Here is a 17,938-nt window from a genome sequence, read left to right on the forward strand (position 1 = left end):
ACTGAGGATTGAGCTTTAAAAGCACAAAAACACACAGATATGAAATTCACTGAAGAACAGCTTTGTGACAATGTATCTATTGTAGAATCAATACTGAGACACAAAACATTTCTATAAAAAGGATCATAAAAATTAAAGACTAAGTTTTAGTTTTTAATGTCATGGAAACAATTAGTTTACATTTTATGTTGTGTTTTTTTCTTTTAAAGTCTGTCAGTAGTTCTTCAACTTCAAGTCCTGCATGCAGTATTGATCATAGGCTGAAAAGAACAAACCATGTATTCATGGTCCTGCTGCATAAGCATGACATAATACATAATACTGTACATGTAACATTCAAACAGCAGCTTTCCTCATGACTTGTTTCAGATTTAATACCTTAGTAACAGTTCTAACCAAATGACACACATTAGAGCATCAACAAAACAATTTAATATTTAATGTCATTTTCCATGAAACAAGTAGAGGAACTGTAGTCCATGACCACTTGGATGGCTAAAGTTCAGATACGGTGATATCTACAATTGCCAGAATAGGGTAAATGGTTTAATAACCAAATGATTCTGGTCACTGAACTTCTGAACTTTCTTTCATGGTACCTTGCGACATGTCTCGATGTGACGTCTTTTTAAAAACACCATGGTCACTTCTAGATTGGTATACCTGGTTTAAAGGGCAAAAAGGCCAGTTTCTCTCTAACTTCATTTCTGATACGACTGCAGTTCACACTGGCTTAGCTTTATGTTTTGTTTTTTGGTTTTTTTTTTTTTTTTACCATTAGCTTTAATCATGAGTCCCTCAGACATGGCTGTTAGTTTTGGGATTGTTGTGCCTTTTGAGAAAACCTTTACATCATTATAGAGATGTTGTTTCCTCTATTTTCTACAGGCATTGCTATGTATCACAGATGTTTTGCAACCAACCTCCTTGTCACCTGTATCACTGGGAACCTCCCTAACATTGTCACTGTGGGCAACTTCTTGTGATTACTGTAACAGGAGGGACTTAGCCCTTCGGTTGAAAGGGCAACTCATTACTCATGCCTAACAACAGGTAATGCTACTGGGAGGGAAAAGGTGCATGTGTGTGTGTACTGGAGCAAAGCTGAGAGTTATGCTTTGTGCTTATAGGCTGCTAAAGCAAAACACAAATCACTTTGGCTTGTACAGCTTCCATCTCATCTGTGTGCCTGTTGCTACCATGGATTTAACACGGGCAGAGTGTCTGTGATCACTGCAGAGCATCACCAAAACTGCATACACTGCAGCAGAACCAAAGTAGGACAAGCACTCACATCAAACCGATGTAAACACACAATTAAGATTCAACTGAGACCGAGAGTGTTGGTGTGGCAGCATAACAGCTGCAAATGTGTCACTGCCCAAATACAGACTGCATCATAGTGATGAAGTAATGAAGAGCATGGCAATGTGTCATTTAGGCTGGAATCAGATGAGAGGGCAGAGAGGCTGTCATTAGTCATGAGGATAAATGTGATCACTTAGATTCAAATTTGTATTTATTGGAGGTGGCAGAAAGCAGCCACCTGACCAGCAAATCACCGACTGGTTTGCATGTATCTCAGGCTTGACTGAAAATGAATGTTGAGTTACTACATGATAAACACCAGTGCTGCGCATTGACCTTGATTTCGCATCAACTGCAACTGAGTGTCCGGAGAGTCGCTGGCATACATGAACTTGCAGCCAAAGTACAGTGTGTGCCTCAGAAATGATATTTGCGCTCTAGCCAGTTGTCAGACCTGGTCCCGGTAACAGGACGGTGTTTTAACACATTTCAAGAATCCACAAGCCATCAAGCAGTGATTCCTTTAACAAAACCTCCATTTACAGAGAAGGTTCGCTTGTTATTCCCCCAAATCTTCTCCGGCAAAATACCCGTTAGTGGGCCATGGAGAGTATCAACAAACATATTATAAAGTGTATTTCTTCCCCAATAATGTGCTTTGTGGGGTTCTGTCTGTATGCCGAATCAAGAAATGCTTTATATATTTCATAAAAAGCACTAATTCCTGATTACTGAGATATGATGTGTAGATGATAAGCATCACAACGGGGAATTTCCAGATTTTCGAATTGGGTTTCGGAAAGCATTTCATCTTTTCATGGCAAACATGTATTACGATCCTGTAAACCGGATTAAAATTTAGTTTCCCAGTTAATGTTAACCCACCTCCTCTGCATGTTTTCTCAGTGCCTTCTCCCTTTCATACTGGGTAACGAGTTGCTCGTTGTCTTCCTTCAGCAGCTCCAGCTCCACTTCGTGCTCCTGGTTGACAGCGAACACCGAGTCCAAGTTCTCCAGTACGGCGACGACCAGCGGCATCAGCTCCTTCACTACGTCCTCGTCGTATTTTTCGATTAGCCGTTCAAACTCGCGGTATATGGAGCTGGCCAGACCTGAGACCCGCTCGGACATCATGGTCGAGTTGCCAGTGTCGTCCTGATACAGGACTACGTCGTCCAGCTCCATTTTCTTGCCTCCACTTGCACTTATTTCCCAGCTAACGTTAATGAGCTAGCAGCAAGCTTCAGCTGGCCAGGGGCTGTCCGCCTTGCTACTTTCAGCGCAACAAAACCGTGTTACTAAAACATAGCTCGAACCTTGTGTGTTGTACAGAAGAGATACTGTACTTCATAAACAAATTCTGTATTTCTTACTCGTATGGACGGTTGACTTTAAAAAGCCTGCTAGCCCAGTAGCTAGCAGTACTGAAAAGTCTTTACTTGGCTCCTGATTAGTTTTCCTGTCCAACAGATGAGCTCTTGCTGCTGCCTTCAAGTACCGTCGGAAACACGGGGAAGAACACGGTTAAACGGCACAGCAAAGCAGTAAACTGTGCAGAAAGAAATTCAGAGTCTATCTCAGTGGTTACTGGACATACTGAACATCAGCTTCATTATTCTAAACGAGCCAAAGACAAAGGGTGTACACGAAAAAGCGCTTAAAAGCGCTAAAATGTAGAAAAAACGTTGGAAGGCTACAGTATCACAACGTAAAACTACCGGATGAATGCAAATAAAAACTGAAAATGCAGTCTAGCAGCTCATCAGTTCATATTTTCAAGCTAGAAGAATAATTTCATCTCCTCTCTTGCACATATATAGTTGCTAAAATATGACGTTTAGAGGGCGGAGAGCAAACCGTATCAACAGCGGATTAAAAGAAATGGTAATTTCAAATTAGATGTTCATATGAACACGTAACATTGATGTGTGCTTCTAATTATTCTATATTCGACTTTGGTCATTTTGAGTCACTGGCTTACTCCCTTTCATTTTGAAATTGCAGCACAAGCAAATAAACAAAAAAGTAGGCCAGTCGCTGATTTCTTACATAAGTTCACAGCCAGAAGCAGAAATATGTTGTTGAGCCAACTTCGATATTTTACTATCCGCAATTAAATTGACCATGTCCGATGTTAGCGTTGGATCTTACGAGGATCACTTGAAGATGTCATGTGTTGATGACGCGCTTACGTCACATGCTAAACAGGGCTGATGTAGGATAGAGTAAAAACTGAAACTAATCCTTAGTGATCTATCCGTTGGAGACATTTCATAATTAAGTACACCCCTCCCATTGACTCATATGGCTATAGTCAAGAGATTAATCCAACTTTTTTTTAGTGGTATAAAAATTCTTCTAATTCTAAATCCTCAAATGCACATGCATGCAGTTCAACAGGTTACTGAGGTGAGGAACTGTTATAATAGTATTCCTCTAGAATTAGAAAAAAATAAAAGCATGAAGAGCGTGCTTCACAAAAGCTTTTATTTGCATCAAGGAGTCCAATGCATTCTATTGAGGATGTGAAGTAGTTATGCAGGCATCAGTTGATTCAAACTTTAATGATACATTACCTGAAAAAAATAATGTCCATGACAAGTAAACAGGTTTCTACAAAATGTATAAGTACAATCTTTCTATCTCTTACGTCTATCATTGTCTGTCAAACGTCATGCACAACTCAAACTGCATTGCAGAAAATGCAGGCCAAAACTTTCTGTAAACACACTGCAGTCATCAGTCTTTTTCTGTAAAGCAATTCTGTTGACTTGTTTTCCTGTAATGCATAGGCACTGTTCACCCTGATGTCAAGACATCAAACACAAGACAGACTAACCACAGTTACTACACAATGTAATGCTTCCGTGCACATTTTGAGGTAAAACTTAGCCCCATATCCTCGCATCCAGGATCAGACTGCTCTTCAGTCCTCCTCACAGACAAGGAAGACAACGTTGGACACTTTGAGTGACCAGGGGGCAGCCTCTACCAGCCACACAGCACTCACACAAACATAAAATGTAGAACACTGACAACACAGTAAATCTGCAGCACTGTCAAATATTGTATACAACGCACATTCAAAGATCATGGCATAAAGTTGCTCATGGAGTAACTCAGAGTTGAAATATAACAAATTATATGAATTAAATAATTAAAAGTGCAATTTAACAAAGTACTTGTGCTCCAACAAGTTCACAAATCAGGTTCATTCATGGAGATCACAACAGGTCATCTCTATAGTTTCATGTGTTTCATTACCATTATAATCCATCTTTCAAATGCAGAGTCTTGGAGCAAATAGTGTACATAAGGAGTCAGTCTCTATGATAAGTTTCAAATTGTATTATGCTGGCTGTTGTTTAAAGACGAAGGGCAGAGGGAGAAGGGCTTGTCACTGGTGAGACTGTTGAGTGCTCGGAGCATGGCGTCAGGCATGTGATCTGCAAGCATCCTGGGACTGATCAAAATACTCCTGAACGCCATTTCATTGGACCAGTCTGCACGATACCGGACCTGGGAAAAACAGGATCTGAGGAAAAAGACAGACACAAGAAATTTGGTGCACAATTTTCATTTGAACATCTGGTACTGATGAGCACTTAGTTGCTATATATCTAACCATCATAATTTCACACTCAACTGGCCAGGCTGATACATTGGCCGATGTTAGCTCATTGCAGATATATCAGTGCTGGCCATATGTCAGCCCATAAACAATGAGACATTAAGGTACAGAAAGAAAGACATGTTTTAAAGCAGTGTGGCCATTCTGTCCATTGCCCACAAAACAGTAATGTGAAGTTTATGCTACAGCTGTAAAATGTTCTTTTTAACAGCTGCAAATGTTTTTTTGCAAATGTTAAAAAAAGAAGTTTAAGGGAACCTAATCAAAAATTATTATCAATGTTATGGATTGTAAGAAAATTAATATCGGTTGATTCATCATGGATTTTTTTTAAACTCTCATGTTAATATTACTAGAATATCCGATATTGCTATCGGCCTCAAAATTCCTGTATGGTTGGGGCTGTGGAAGCTTTCCCTACGTCCTGCTTCTCACTACCACTAGAGGGCACACATCAACTCTTTTTCCTACGCTGCAGCTCATATTTACTGTAAATTTATTGTACCATACCATACCATACCATCTTCTTCCACTTATCCGGGGCCGGGTCGCGGGGGCAGCAGCCGAAGCAGGGATGCCCAGACTTCCCCCTCCCCAGAAACTTCCTCCAGCTCTAAATGTATGGTCATGACATGAATTGATAAATGAACTGTGAACAGACCTCCGTGACGGCCCATCCTCTGTGATATGCAGAATGCGTCCGGGCAGGAAGAGAGGTAAGTGCGCCGCCGTGTGGGCAGGAGAGTCATCTGACGCCAGGCTCTGATAGGACGATGAGTGGCGAATCATCAGTGACTCCTCCCCCAACAGCGGCTGGCTAAGCTCCTCCTCCCTCCTGTTGTCCATCTCAGTGGGGAAGTCATCTGGGTCTCCTCCAAACAGCTCGTACCAACATCCCTGCAGCAGGATGCGGTACTGGGACAGAAAAACATCTAAAATTACTGTGTGTGACTTCACATACAGATGAAAGATGGTGTCAAGGTGAAAAACTCTACTAAAGTCAGTGCTTTGAATGGTTTTTACCTTGGGCTTATTGCAGTTGGAAACTATCTTAAGTATCCTTCTCTTCAGATCCTCCATGTTAGGGATGCTCAATCTGTACAAAAAGAATGACAGCAGATTAAAAGAGGCGATACTGCAAAGGAAGAAGACTTTAGAATTTAAAAAGAACAGAGGAAAAGGGAGTGTGTGACTTCCACTTCGTGCCTGTAATAACAGGGCAGAGCCAAATATAGAGTCTCCATCACGCAGCAGCCTATAATAGTCTGTGCACCACAGCACATTCATATTGGCCTCTTGAAGAGTCTGCGCTGCTGCTAACACAGAAGCATATCTACCTTCAGTGATCTATAGTGAACAATGTCAATAAACCAAAGTGCTACAAGGAACAAACCACTGTCAACATATAATATTCACTGATTAAAAGGCATAGCTTTGATAAAACAACAGTCTACAATGGCTGTTGTAGTATATAAGTATATAGAGTACAGAAGCTTTTGCCTTACCTGGGAACTAGATCTTTTCCCAGCACAACCGACACCACAAAGTCTTTGGAGTAATCAGCCAAAGCTTTACTGTTCATGACAACACAGAGAACAGAAAACCCTGTTACAATGGAAGCTGTGTCAAATGATTAACAGTGCAGATGTATGTGGACATTTCATATCTTAAGTTAGACCAGTGAAATCACACACACGTGATAAGGGTCAAATGATAATATATTTTGAGATTATTTGTAAATATATATGTCTTCAACTAATACATGCCATAACTTTGAATGCAACAACTAAAACACGACATGTTGTTAGCACATCTTCATTATGCATCTTGATGATACTGTAAGCCTGTGAACACCTGTATTCCTTAAAAATAAGTCTCTTTTTTCAGCAGTATTTTGTATTTAAAGTAACACTTCTACTTCAAAGCCAGGGAACCAGACCAGGTCTGTCCACTGTCAGCTGTTTGCACTTGCTTACCTCAGGAGTCCCCCTGGTGGAGAGAATGAGTAGCACTGCAGGGTGGGGAAGGAATTGCGCAATAGGATAGCAAGAAGTGACGCTGTACCAGCACCCAGACTGTGACCAGTGATGACCAGTTTATACTCCTGCAAACACAGGAACACATGGAAACACACTCATGGATGAACTATTCCTAATTATTCATGATGTATCACCTTTACAAAGTTTGCATTATTTATTGACTAATGATCAAGAAATATATCTCATGCCACAAAACAAAGTCTGGCTCACACTGTAATATAAAGAGAATCGCATTACTTATAGTTTATCTTTCTTGAAAATTAACACTTTAAAATTGCAACTTTGAAACCTCGCTGGACATGGCTATGTATGTGTTTGTTCAGGCTTATGGAAGAATACTGTGTAGAAAGCAGAGCTGTTGTTTTGTTTTGTTTTAGTCAGAGGACAAATGCAAATCAGCATCCTGCTTTTCCTGCCTAAATTGCACACCCCCCCCCCCCCCCCCCCCCATCTAAAACAGATTTGCCAGTTAGGATGGAACTGAAATAAAATACAGCGATGTCTGCCACGGCTTTCTTACCGGTGCAATGGAGAAAGCCTGGTTCAGGATGCCATCATTGACCAGCTTCTTGTAGATGTAACCCGCCGCCTGGCAAATGCCCTGCGGTCAGAGACACAGATGTGTTGATCTCTCAGAAAACACACCATGAAATCTCGGACCTGAGACTGGTATAAACATCTAGAGAGACAGGTGGAGAGCACTTCGTTTAAATGGACACTGACCTTGTGAGCGTAGCAGGCTCCAGACACTCCCTCTATAGGCAGGTTCTCACATTCAGCAGACAGGTCTGTCAGGACATCCTGCAGGACAGACACTGCGTGAGAAACAATAAACTGGGAAACTGATTACCCGCCTATTAGATGTCAAATCAAAGGCAGAAAGCGAAGGCTAGAGAATAATTTTTTTGAGGTATTGAATGAAATCTTGTGTTTTAGACCTGTAAACAAACATAAAAACCACCACAATTGACAAGAATAAACCTCTTTCACCGTGTTTGTTTGCAAGTGCAGGCATGCACTGATCCACCTAAACACACACCCTCACTAACTCCTCACTCTCACTTCCTACTTGCGTCTTCTTTTTCGATATGAGAGCTAATTTGAATTCTTTTGAGGAGTGGTTCACGACATCAGACTGTGACCTTTATATATCATGCTGTTTCAACACTCTTCTATCAGTTACCAGGTTTTCTATACAAACAGGGAAGTGATTCAGATCATTAAGAGGAACTAGAACAGTAAGAATTACAAGTGCACAGCAGCTGCACAGAAAGAGAGAAAAACAAATCAGTGTCTGATTCACTGTACGTAGATGTTAGACGTACAGGTAATATATTTTTGACAAATGTGTGAATTAAAAAAACAAATCAACACTTACACCTACAGATAAACAAAGAAAGTAAAAGCAAACACTTAAAAGGAAGAATCACACCAACTGTCTAACAGCACAGAACACATCATAATAAAAAGAAGACACGATAAAAACACACACACACACACACACACACATTACCATTGAAAAGTCTGGAATCTGCCACAAAAGCTTGACTTGGTACAGCCTATGGTCTACAGTACTATGTTAAAATAGCCATTATTGAAGGAAAGAAGAAAAATATCGACAGGAAATTCCAGAATTTGAACAGTAGTGTGTATGTAAGTACATAAGCGTAAGCACACAAATAAAAACAGTTATGTCTTCACAAGAGAAGTCCTGACTCACCCTCAGTGACAGTGTTCCTCTGACAGCCACCAGAATAGCCTCTCTCTTATGATCCAGAGCCACGAAAAAGGGGATCTCATAGATCTGCAACAAACAATACAGACGAGCAGTTTGAATCACTAAGACTGTTGGACAGGTGCTGCCCTCTAAGGAATAAAACGGAGGAAACTATGAACACAGAAGAGTGTTCCGGACAGGGACAACAAGTGAAATGTCTACCTGGTTGTGGAAGCTGACGTAGATGAAGTCTCTGTACTGCAAACCAGTGCTGTGCAGGATGGATGAAAAATGACAGCCCAGGTGGTCTCCTCCAACGATGTCATACTCGGCCGCACGGCTCCTACAGCTGATACAAACATTCTGATTTGGATGTGAACTATATTAACGATTTATCCGTCTGATAGGTCCCACTGACTGGGATAAGTCAGCAGTGCATCTTACCAGTCTCCACTGAGCTTGCAGGGCGCAGTAAGGAGGTTGGAGTAAACGTACATCGGCCAGCCATAAGCTGCTGCAGCAAACTTCATGCAGTGAGCTGCTTTCTCCAACTCTGTCTCTAAATCTTCTCCCTGCAAATGGTAAAAGAAGAAATAGTGAGACAATAGGGTTCTATTTTAAACACTTGACTTACGACTGTTCTACTAGCTGGTTCACCAATATTTGTGCGTACTCCGAGGTCAACTGCGCCAACATATAGGTGCCTACATGCACTTACAATAGGAGAAGAAGGGCTGTGATCGACTATGACCTCTGGGTCTCTGCTTTGCTCCATCTTATCCAGCTCCTGGTGCAGCAGAGCCAAACCAGCTGCTATGTCGCTGGGGACCAGGTCTGTGTCCTGCAAAACACACACACACACACACACACACACACACACACACACACACACACACACACACACACACACACACACACACACACACCATCTCACAATGGCTTTTTGGGCATTGATAGTTCTTGTATATTTCACACAACACAGTTTGTTTTAGTCTTTCTTGGTGTTTCTTCTATAAACATCACAAACCTACTAACTACCAGATGTAAGGGAGCAGACAGATAAAGGCAGAGAATGTGTCCCTTACAGAGAAGAATCCGCTGAAGAGCTGTGCAATGCTGGAGAATGCTGCTCGGTGGCTTTCATCCTGCGGCAAACAACAGCACAGGAGCCGCAGCCTGCTCTCCCACACCTTGACGGCCAGGGAGCGAGCTGTGGAGAGGAACTGGGTGCCCTCGTTGCTCTCCAGGTCTCGTACTCCCAGTGGCTCCATGGCAGCAGGCTGAGGACGGGGATTGCCCAGTGGGTCAAACACAAACACCACGCCTAACCCAGTGAAGAGCAGGATGATCCAGCTGTTGTGACACAAAAAAGAGAGATACTGGACCAAATCACCTCTATAACAAATTATAAAACGACAAAACTGCGACCAATAGCCCTCAACAACCTACCTGGCAATCACTGCTGCAATGACAGCTCCCACTGTGGCAGGATCACAGCCTTGGCTGTCATCAGAAACCCAGACAGCTCCCAGACAGGCCCACACCAGCTCAGGGATGTACAGGAGAGCTCGCAGGTACACCAGCGCAGGGATAGAACGGCGTGGGCCAGGGTTTGTAATAGTCCCTGAAAAACAACCAAATTTCTGCCCGTGATTTGCACCTACGAAAGGTGCATGTTTAATAAACTGCGATACACATTGCACTTTGTCCACCTTCACCTGCACCTTCTGTGTACTTAACATTTAAGTACACACATGCTTAACTAAATTGTGAACTAAATTTGCACTCAGTATATACATTTTAGTATATTTCAGCTGCTGTTGGTTTATTCTATTGTTTATTGTTTTAGTATATTTTATTGTCTTAGTATATTTTAATTTCTGGTATATTTATATTGCATTAACACATTAGTTTATTTTATTCTAGTATCTTTCTTTTATTGTCTTATCTTTCTTATTATCTTTCTCTAACATGGGGGTTGCAATGCAAATTTCATTGGCATGTTATGTTCAATGACAATAAAGAAATCTTGAATCTACAGTGGGAAATTCTGATGTTACACAGAACTTCAGTGTTTCATCAGAACATTCTTACGCAAGGCGCTGATTCATTTTAAGTTGCTAGACAATGCTAACCAAGGGATTCTTCATGAAAATGACAAAAGTGACACTGCACGATATATATTATATAGTCACCATGTCTGTCTTCATTCTGATACTGAGATAAAAGTGATAATGTTACATGACACATGTCAGCCTACAATGGATGTACTATACTGCCTTATGGCAGAGGTGTCTCCTTCCTTTCTTCAAATAGTTGTGCGTTCAGACAGTTCAGCCTTTTACATGTTTATAGGTGTTTCCAACATGGGGGATGGCATGTGTGTATATGTTGTTGTGTGTGCACTAAAAAGAGTCTGACTTAAATTCAAATTGTGTTGTGTAGGGAAGCAACTCTCTTGCAAATGTCCTGAACTGCATATTGCAGAATAAGCTATATTTCAACACTACTGCTGCTGGCCAAAGTGATGTGAAAGCCACCCACCCCTACAAAGGGCTGTTTGTGTAACGCTCAATGAATTTTAAGGTAGGTGACCTGACATGCCACAACTTTTTTACCTTGAGCACTGACGTAGACAATAGCACACAGTGACAGGATGATGAGCGCCAGCACAACCAGCAGTCCAACCAGATAGCTGTGAAGAACTCCTCTGCCATTACAATCAAAATTCCCCTTGTGGTAAGTGAACAGGATCATGGTACCAATCCACCTAAGGAGAAAATAGCAGCAGAGAATGACAAGAGCAGAATCGATGGCCGTTATCATCCCTGTGTAGTTGGACGTCAGGTGGCCTAAGTGCTCAGTGAATCATGGACATTCATGAAGGCAAATTACATACCAAAGTACTCGGACGAACAGTTCAAAGCAGCCGGGGAAAACAAGGTCGTCACTGGCGATCCCCCACCGCCGACCAAACACCACGATTCCAGGCATTTTGCAGATCAACAAATCCTAATACCTCACACGGATGGTTATTAACCTTCTCACCACTATGAAGTGGATGGTCTTCTATTCAACCATGGACACTTCGAGTCATGCATGACTAAACTGACAAAACAGCAGCTACAGTGGGTGGCAACGAGCTTTACCCATTGCTGTCACATTCTACTTCCCTGCGTTGCTTAACTAGCCCAAATGATCTCTGTCCGTGTAAGACAAGATATACGATGACGTTAAGATGAGTATTCAAGCAGATGTGTGTGTATATCCGTTAGCGTTACCTAATTTAACGTTGGGTGGGAACGCCAAGATGTAATTTTTAGTCACAGACAGTATTGCGGTTTTCGACCAGTCAACGCGTAGCATACCAATATTAGACAATGCTAATGTGGCTAACGACAGCCAGCAGAATCTGTAGCGTTAGCTACCTAGCTATCTAAAAATACTCTAAAACTATTCCGAAAAAATTAGAACTAATCCCGCATGACACGAGTGTTGTTAAGATACTAACACACAAACATCGCACTTTATAACGAACGTTAGCTACTTGTTAATCTCAGAAGTTTAGGGAACGTATAGTTTAGCTAAATGCAGAAAGCTGGTTAGTTTTGTTATGCTCAATAACAAGCAGTGTCCGTCCGCTGATGGTACCGTATTGCAACAGAGACTATCGCACTGGAGTTCCCATGCTGTTGTGCCTTTTATATTTTAGGAACATAATAATAGCGCCCTTTATATACCTAATACCTTTTTATTTTACATATGGCTTTCATATACTAATCTTTGCTCCGAACATGCTGAATTAAATGGTCCGCTTCGTATCTTTGATAGAATATTTTTTAATTTTCTTCATAGGCAAGCATGTGGTTCCATGGTGTAATGGTTAGCACTCTGGACTCTGAATCCAGCGATCCGAGTTCAAATCTCGGTGGAACCTGTCTTTTGTTTTTCCTGCGGCTGTTATTGCTCAGTATTTCATAATGTGAAATATTCCACATTGTGTGAATACAGTTTGCAACAGCAGCATGCAATGTTGACCATTCCAGTGCCCACACAAAAAATGTAAATGTCGTTTAGCAGCAGCAGCTATGTCACGTGAAAAATTAGCTAGTTTACCAGCCAGAACTACGTCACGCCAACATGGCGGCACACATAGCCCGACAGACGTATTTACTTTGTTGTAAAGCAGGAGTAAACGGGATTCCACTACATTTAAAATTAAGGAGTGTTGCAATAACAGATGTTAGCAACAGTTGGCCCCTGAGTGTTGGTTACAGGGCGCGAGGGGCGGACACCATACAGGTGAGTTTAACACCAACAACACCGCAGCGTGTCATCCCAGGATGTGCTGCCTTCAGAGACGAGCAGCACTAAAACTCCAGAGGTCATTGTGGCAGTGTGGTGAGATGTGTGAAGAAGAGATGAGATAAGATTAGACTTTATTCATCTCACAATGGAGAAATTTACTGTTACGAGAGATGGTGACCGACATGAGCACAAATCAGTGAATTCATAAAACTGTAAATGTACTGCATCGTAGTCTGATGATCTCTTTAACCGTGTGGTGGATTTACATCCTACATTTATTTGTACTTTTTCAGGAAGCCCAGGTGCACATTCCAGTTGGTAAATATACAAATATATGTTCTCTTATTCAGAATAACAAAGTCTTTTCATTCTCTTTTTGTGTGTTTTTAACGACATATTTCTTCTCCTCCTGCCTCTTAGACCGTCTGAGAGTATCTTACAGCAGAAGCAGTGGTCCTGGTGGTCAGCACGTCAACAAAGGTTCCCAAAGTTAATCTTTATTATTTAGCGATCCTGACAGCTTGTGCAAGGCCTTGAATTTTTGAATTATAATTCTTTGTGTAACGACATCTCAATCCACAGCCAGCACAAAAGCAGAGGTCCGATTCCATGTGCAAACAGCAGACTGGATCCCAGAAGACGTTCGACAGAAAATATTTGAAAAGGTTTGTTTTCAAATGCTGTGAAATCAGGGTAAAAGCATGAAATGTTGATTACAATTGAATGCTTCTGCACACAGCTGTATTACAGTAGTTCCCAAATCAGCTATGTACTGCATATTTCCATTGCAGTTCCTCTTCTGTTATTTTCTCCGAAGAGTTAGAGTTTGAATGACCTCTGGCTTTGCTGATTTTTCTTCTTCATTTTGAAACTGTCTTAAAATCAACTGTACTAATTTTCAACTTTGTGGCACAGAACAAAAACCGCATCAATAAGGCCGGAGAGCTGCTGGTCACCTCAGAGCTGAGCAGGAGTCAGCAGAGAAACCTGTCTGATTGTATCCAGAAGATTTCCGCCATCATAGCCGAGGCCAGCGAGAAGCCCCATGAACCGACGGCAGAAGATGCAGCGCTCAGGGCGGAGAGGTATTACCCAGCGGGGGCACAAATTGTGTTTCTGCCCACATTCATTCTAAACGTGTCTTTGATGTGAAATATGTCGTGCAGGTTGGCGAAGAGGAACAAAGAGCGACTCGACCAGAAGAAGATCCATTCAGCTATCAAGAGGAGCAGACGAGTGGATTTAGACTGACTGTTTCACTTCTACCTCCCATGATTGGATTATCAATAATTGCATATCATTGTATGTCCAGTGTTTAGTATTTTGTCATGAATTTCCTGACAAATAACATAAAGTTTCACGTGTTATGAGATTAGTTGATCCTCTGCATTGCTCTGCTGCTTGTGCAACCACAAGGTGTCAGTATTGTACAAGGAAATTCATACTCACACTTTCGAACATTGTTCACGTCAGCATGTTTAAAATTTATGTGGTTTCCATAATCATCTACAATTCAGGAATGTTGCCCAATTATTAAGTCATCAATTAATTGTTTTATTTACATTTTACAATTAAATCTTCTATAATAGTTGTGAAGCTGACATTTTACATGTTAACAGCAGTCCATCAGTTATCTAGTGTTCTTGGGTTAAACAATTAAAGGTTGTAATTTTATCAATGTGGTTGACATTGATAAAATTAAAGTGTGCAGTTTAGACCTGCATGTGCTCCATAAGACATGTAATGTTACCCAGGCTGGGTTTTTTGAACACCCTGAGACTTGTTGGGATTGGATTCTCTCCCTGACGAGGGGGATGGCGAGCCACCCATGTTGAGCCCTGGATCGAAGAGTCCCTTTGTTTCTTCATCTGCCTGCTCTCAGTATGGTTGGACTTTGGGGAAGGATTCCAATGGACATTCAAATGAGACTCTCTTTTTTTTTGGTGGAAAGATTCGATTTTATTTCGGGTGCAACCCATTTCAGAGACATTCAAACATTAATGCTGGCCACAATGCAAAAACATCTGTGTCTGTGTTAACACAGTTGTTTCACTTTAAACTTACATTTTTGCCTTGGTTATTCATTGTGGCGTCCAATTCAAATTCATTACCCCTCTATACGAGTCTAGGGTAAACTGGGCCAACACGTACTTGCCCCCCTGGTGGGTTACAGCAAGAAAAAGAAACAAACAATGCCGAAGAAAATATGAACTTAAAAGATAAACATTTATTCAAGTGTTGTAGTGGTAGTTGTACGAATTGTCAGAGTCCAGGGGGACTCAGACTCCTGGTCTGACAGCACTGTTAGTTCACTTGGAGAGAAGTCTGCTGAAGACACACTGAGGGACCTCATGTCATATTTACACTGTCATTTTTGTCATGTCAAGTATTTCCAGGGTCCACGATCATCAAGCACTTGACTCTCTGCAGGTAATTGTGCTGAAGGGGGGGGGGGGGGGCGACCTGTGCACCAGTGTTTGCAGGCACTGCTTTATTTTTGCTTGATAAATATGGTTCCTGATCTGTGAAGGTAAATCAAAGTCAAAACACCTGAATTCGGCTCAATTTAATTTGTAGTCGCTAAGATATTAAAAACCTGAATTCATTTTTTGAATACAGGAAGTTGGAGGGGGCTTTGGTTGCCATTCTACGCCCTCAGAGTTCGCTGTGTTCCACCCGTTAGTATCCGATGTAGACTTTCTAACACTGACACGAGTGTAGAGCAGTGGTCCCTCACCCTTTTATCACCGCGGACCGGTCAACGCTTGACAGCTTTACCGGGAGCTGATTATTATATTGTAAATATAATTATAAACGCAAATCAACTGTGTACTCGTATTATTATTATTATTTATTAGCAGCTTCCTCGTAACAATGAGCCAACAACAGAACATGAGAATAACATTAAAGTCTCTGGTAACATCCTCTCTGCCCCCCAAATAAATTATTTAAAAAATAAATAAATAAATGTCAAGAACCAGCAATTCCACATTTCTTTCTCTATTATCTAAATATACCTACCCAACTTTATTTTTTTTATTATAAATGCAGTGGTGAAGCACTTTTGAGGCTCCATCGCCTCATCAGAGAGCCGGTCGCCGCATATGATGCAGAGCGGGATCGGTGTGTGGGAATCGTTTTTCAAAATAAAAGATTTTTCAAAATAAAAGATTCAGACTCAGATAATAAATAAAACGAAAACAAATATTTCTTGTGCGGCCCGGCAACAATTGATCCACGGACCGGTACCGGTACAGAGCAATGTTAACATTGATTTGAAGAATGTCAGGTGACATTTTTATGGATAGATTTATGTATTTATTTATTTGTTTGTTTTTATTTAAATTTTAGGTGACACTGATTGGCTAGAACTGAACCCAGTGATGTCATCGATCTTGCTTTGATCTTATGCTTTGATCTTAGTAGCTTTGAAGTTCATTATGAGTCTGCCTATATAGAACCTTTCAGTGCATATTCCTTCAACCTGACTTCAACAAGAACAAGTGCAAACAAACTATCTTTGGCGTTTGGATAACAGTTAGTTATATTAATATAGATAGATATACATTAAAACAGTAATATTTCCTTCATCTTGGCAATGAACAAAGCATCCAGTCAAATGTCTTCTTCTTGTTCTACCACAGAAGACCTCCAGATACAGGAGGGGACCATGCTTGGAGACCACTACTGTGTGGAGTCTCTCCTCGGGGAGGGCGGCTTTGGTTTTGTAACGAAATGCCGCCACATTGAAACGAACAAGGCAGTAGCCATCAAGGTCAACAAGAACCACCCTGCCATGTTTTTACAAGCAAGGCAGGAAATTGCCATTCTGAAGAAGCTGCAGGGTCTGGATCCAGACACTTGCAACATTGTGAAATGGAATGGCTTTTTCTTTGACAGGGAAAATATTTGCCTAAGTTTTGAGCTATTGGATGAAAGTCTTGATTCTTACATGCAAAGCAGAGGTTTGTGGCGTATCCCATTGACAGGGTTGCGTGCTATAATTCATCAGATGGCCACAGCCCTTTCCCACCTCAGTTCCCTGGGAATTGTACACGCAGATCTCAAACCAGAAAATATTATGGTTGTGAACTCTGAGCAGGAGCCATTGAAAGTCAAGCTGATTGACTTTGGCCTGGCTTGTCCTGTGACTGATGAGAATCCAGGTGGTACCCCCTGGTACAGGGCACCAGAACTGATGCTGGACTCTCCTTATACTGAGGCCATAGATATGTGGTCTCTGGGCTTGACAGTTGTTGAACTGGCCACAGGGTACCCCCTCTACCCCGGGGACACGCAATATGATACAATGAGCTTTATCTTAGAAACTCAGGGACAGCCACCAGACCATGTGCTCGACCGTGGTCTGGACACTGATTATTTTTTCCAAAGACAAGACGACAACCAGCAACGTTGGAGACTGAAGACACCGGAGGAGTTTGAATGTGACACAGGGATCCGCCCTAATGACACAAGGGATATCAAGATCAAGTCGCTCGATTACCTCGGGGGCCTGATAGTGTCATTTGGAGACGAGAGCGGTCAACGCACGTTGGTGGATCTCATTAAAAGGATGCTGCAACTGGACCCTGACCAGCGCATCAAACCCCTGGAGGTTCTGCAGCATCCCTTCTTAACTCACACCATTCACGATTCTGACTCCTGCATCGACATGCCACACGGAGAAACAAGTGAAGTCAGTGAGGTGTTATCCAGGAACCAGACAGCAGGACCAGAGAACACGAACCACAGGGTCAACATCACAACCCCCTCCCTGCCCCCTGGATCAGAAGACAACACTGAGAACAGCAGCTGGTTTTGGCGCACTGTAAAATGGATCAGAGACACTGCCCTCTACTACTTCCCCCTATAGAGATGAGCAGCAACGCAGCAACTCTCCCCGCTAATCTGGGATGTTGCCCGTCTCTGCACCAG

At 41.8% G+C, this 17,938-nt stretch overlaps 3 protein-coding genes and 1 non-coding gene across 7 annotated transcripts in view; 2 read left to right on the forward strand and 2 right to left on the reverse strand.

Annotated features, from left to right (window-relative positions):
- Window positions 1–2,783, reverse strand: part of spag9b (sperm associated antigen 9b) — a 36,899-nt gene extending 34,116 nt beyond the window's left edge. For all 3 annotated transcript variants that reach the window (XM_041962477.1, XM_041962476.1, XM_041962475.1), the window contains exon 1: window positions 2,194–2,783. In XM_041962477.1, the coding sequence (XP_041818411.1) occupies window positions 2,194–2,493 (300 nt within the window). In that variant the 5' untranslated portion in view covers window positions 2,494–2,783. The remainder of the gene's footprint in view (window positions 1–2,193) is intronic.
- Window positions 2,784–3,784: 1,001 nt separating this feature from the next.
- daglb (diacylglycerol lipase, beta) lies at window positions 3,785–12,332 on the reverse strand. 2 transcript variants are annotated; one of them, XM_041962566.1, is made up of 15 exons: window positions 11,595–12,332; window positions 11,314–11,465; window positions 10,145–10,319; window positions 9,781–10,048; window positions 9,414–9,536; window positions 9,140–9,267; window positions 8,918–9,044; window positions 8,699–8,782; window positions 7,702–7,779; window positions 7,499–7,579; window positions 6,916–7,043; window positions 6,445–6,513; window positions 5,963–6,035; window positions 5,601–5,854; window positions 3,785–4,843 (listed from the first exon to the last, which is right to left on the reverse strand). In XM_041962566.1, exons 1-15 carry the CDS (start codon window positions 11,687–11,689, stop codon window positions 4,648–4,650), a joined length of 2,031 nt encoding a protein of 676 aa, XP_041818500.1. In that variant the 5' UTR covers window positions 11,690–12,332; the 3' UTR covers window positions 3,785–4,647. The 2 variants fall into 2 exon arrangements, with proteins under 2 accessions (XP_041818500.1, XP_041818499.1); XM_041962565.1 differs by having other exon boundaries at window positions 4,712–5,854.
- Window positions 12,333–12,560: 228 nt separating this feature from the next.
- Window positions 12,561–12,632, forward strand: trnaq-cug. The gene has a single exon. It is a non-coding gene; the product is annotated as a tRNA-Gln (tRNA).
- A 202-nt stretch (window positions 12,633–12,834) lies between these two features.
- mrpl58 (mitochondrial ribosomal protein L58) lies at window positions 12,835–15,403 on the forward strand. Its single transcript, XM_041963136.1, has 6 exons — window positions 12,835–12,997; window positions 13,297–13,321; window positions 13,424–13,483; window positions 13,586–13,668; window positions 13,919–14,088; window positions 14,170–15,403. Exons 1-6 carry the CDS (start codon window positions 12,836–12,838, stop codon window positions 14,252–14,254), a joined length of 585 nt encoding a protein of 194 aa, XP_041819070.1. The 5' UTR covers window position 12,835; the 3' UTR covers window positions 14,255–15,403.
- Window positions 15,404–17,938: the final 2,535 nt, after the last annotated feature.

Source organism: Chelmon rostratus, chromosome 21 (assembly GCF_017976325.1).
Source record: "Chelmon rostratus isolate fCheRos1 chromosome 21, fCheRos1.pri, whole genome shotgun sequence".
In the NCBI taxonomy this organism is placed as follows: domain Eukaryota; kingdom Metazoa; phylum Chordata; class Actinopteri; order Chaetodontiformes; family Chaetodontidae; genus Chelmon; species Chelmon rostratus.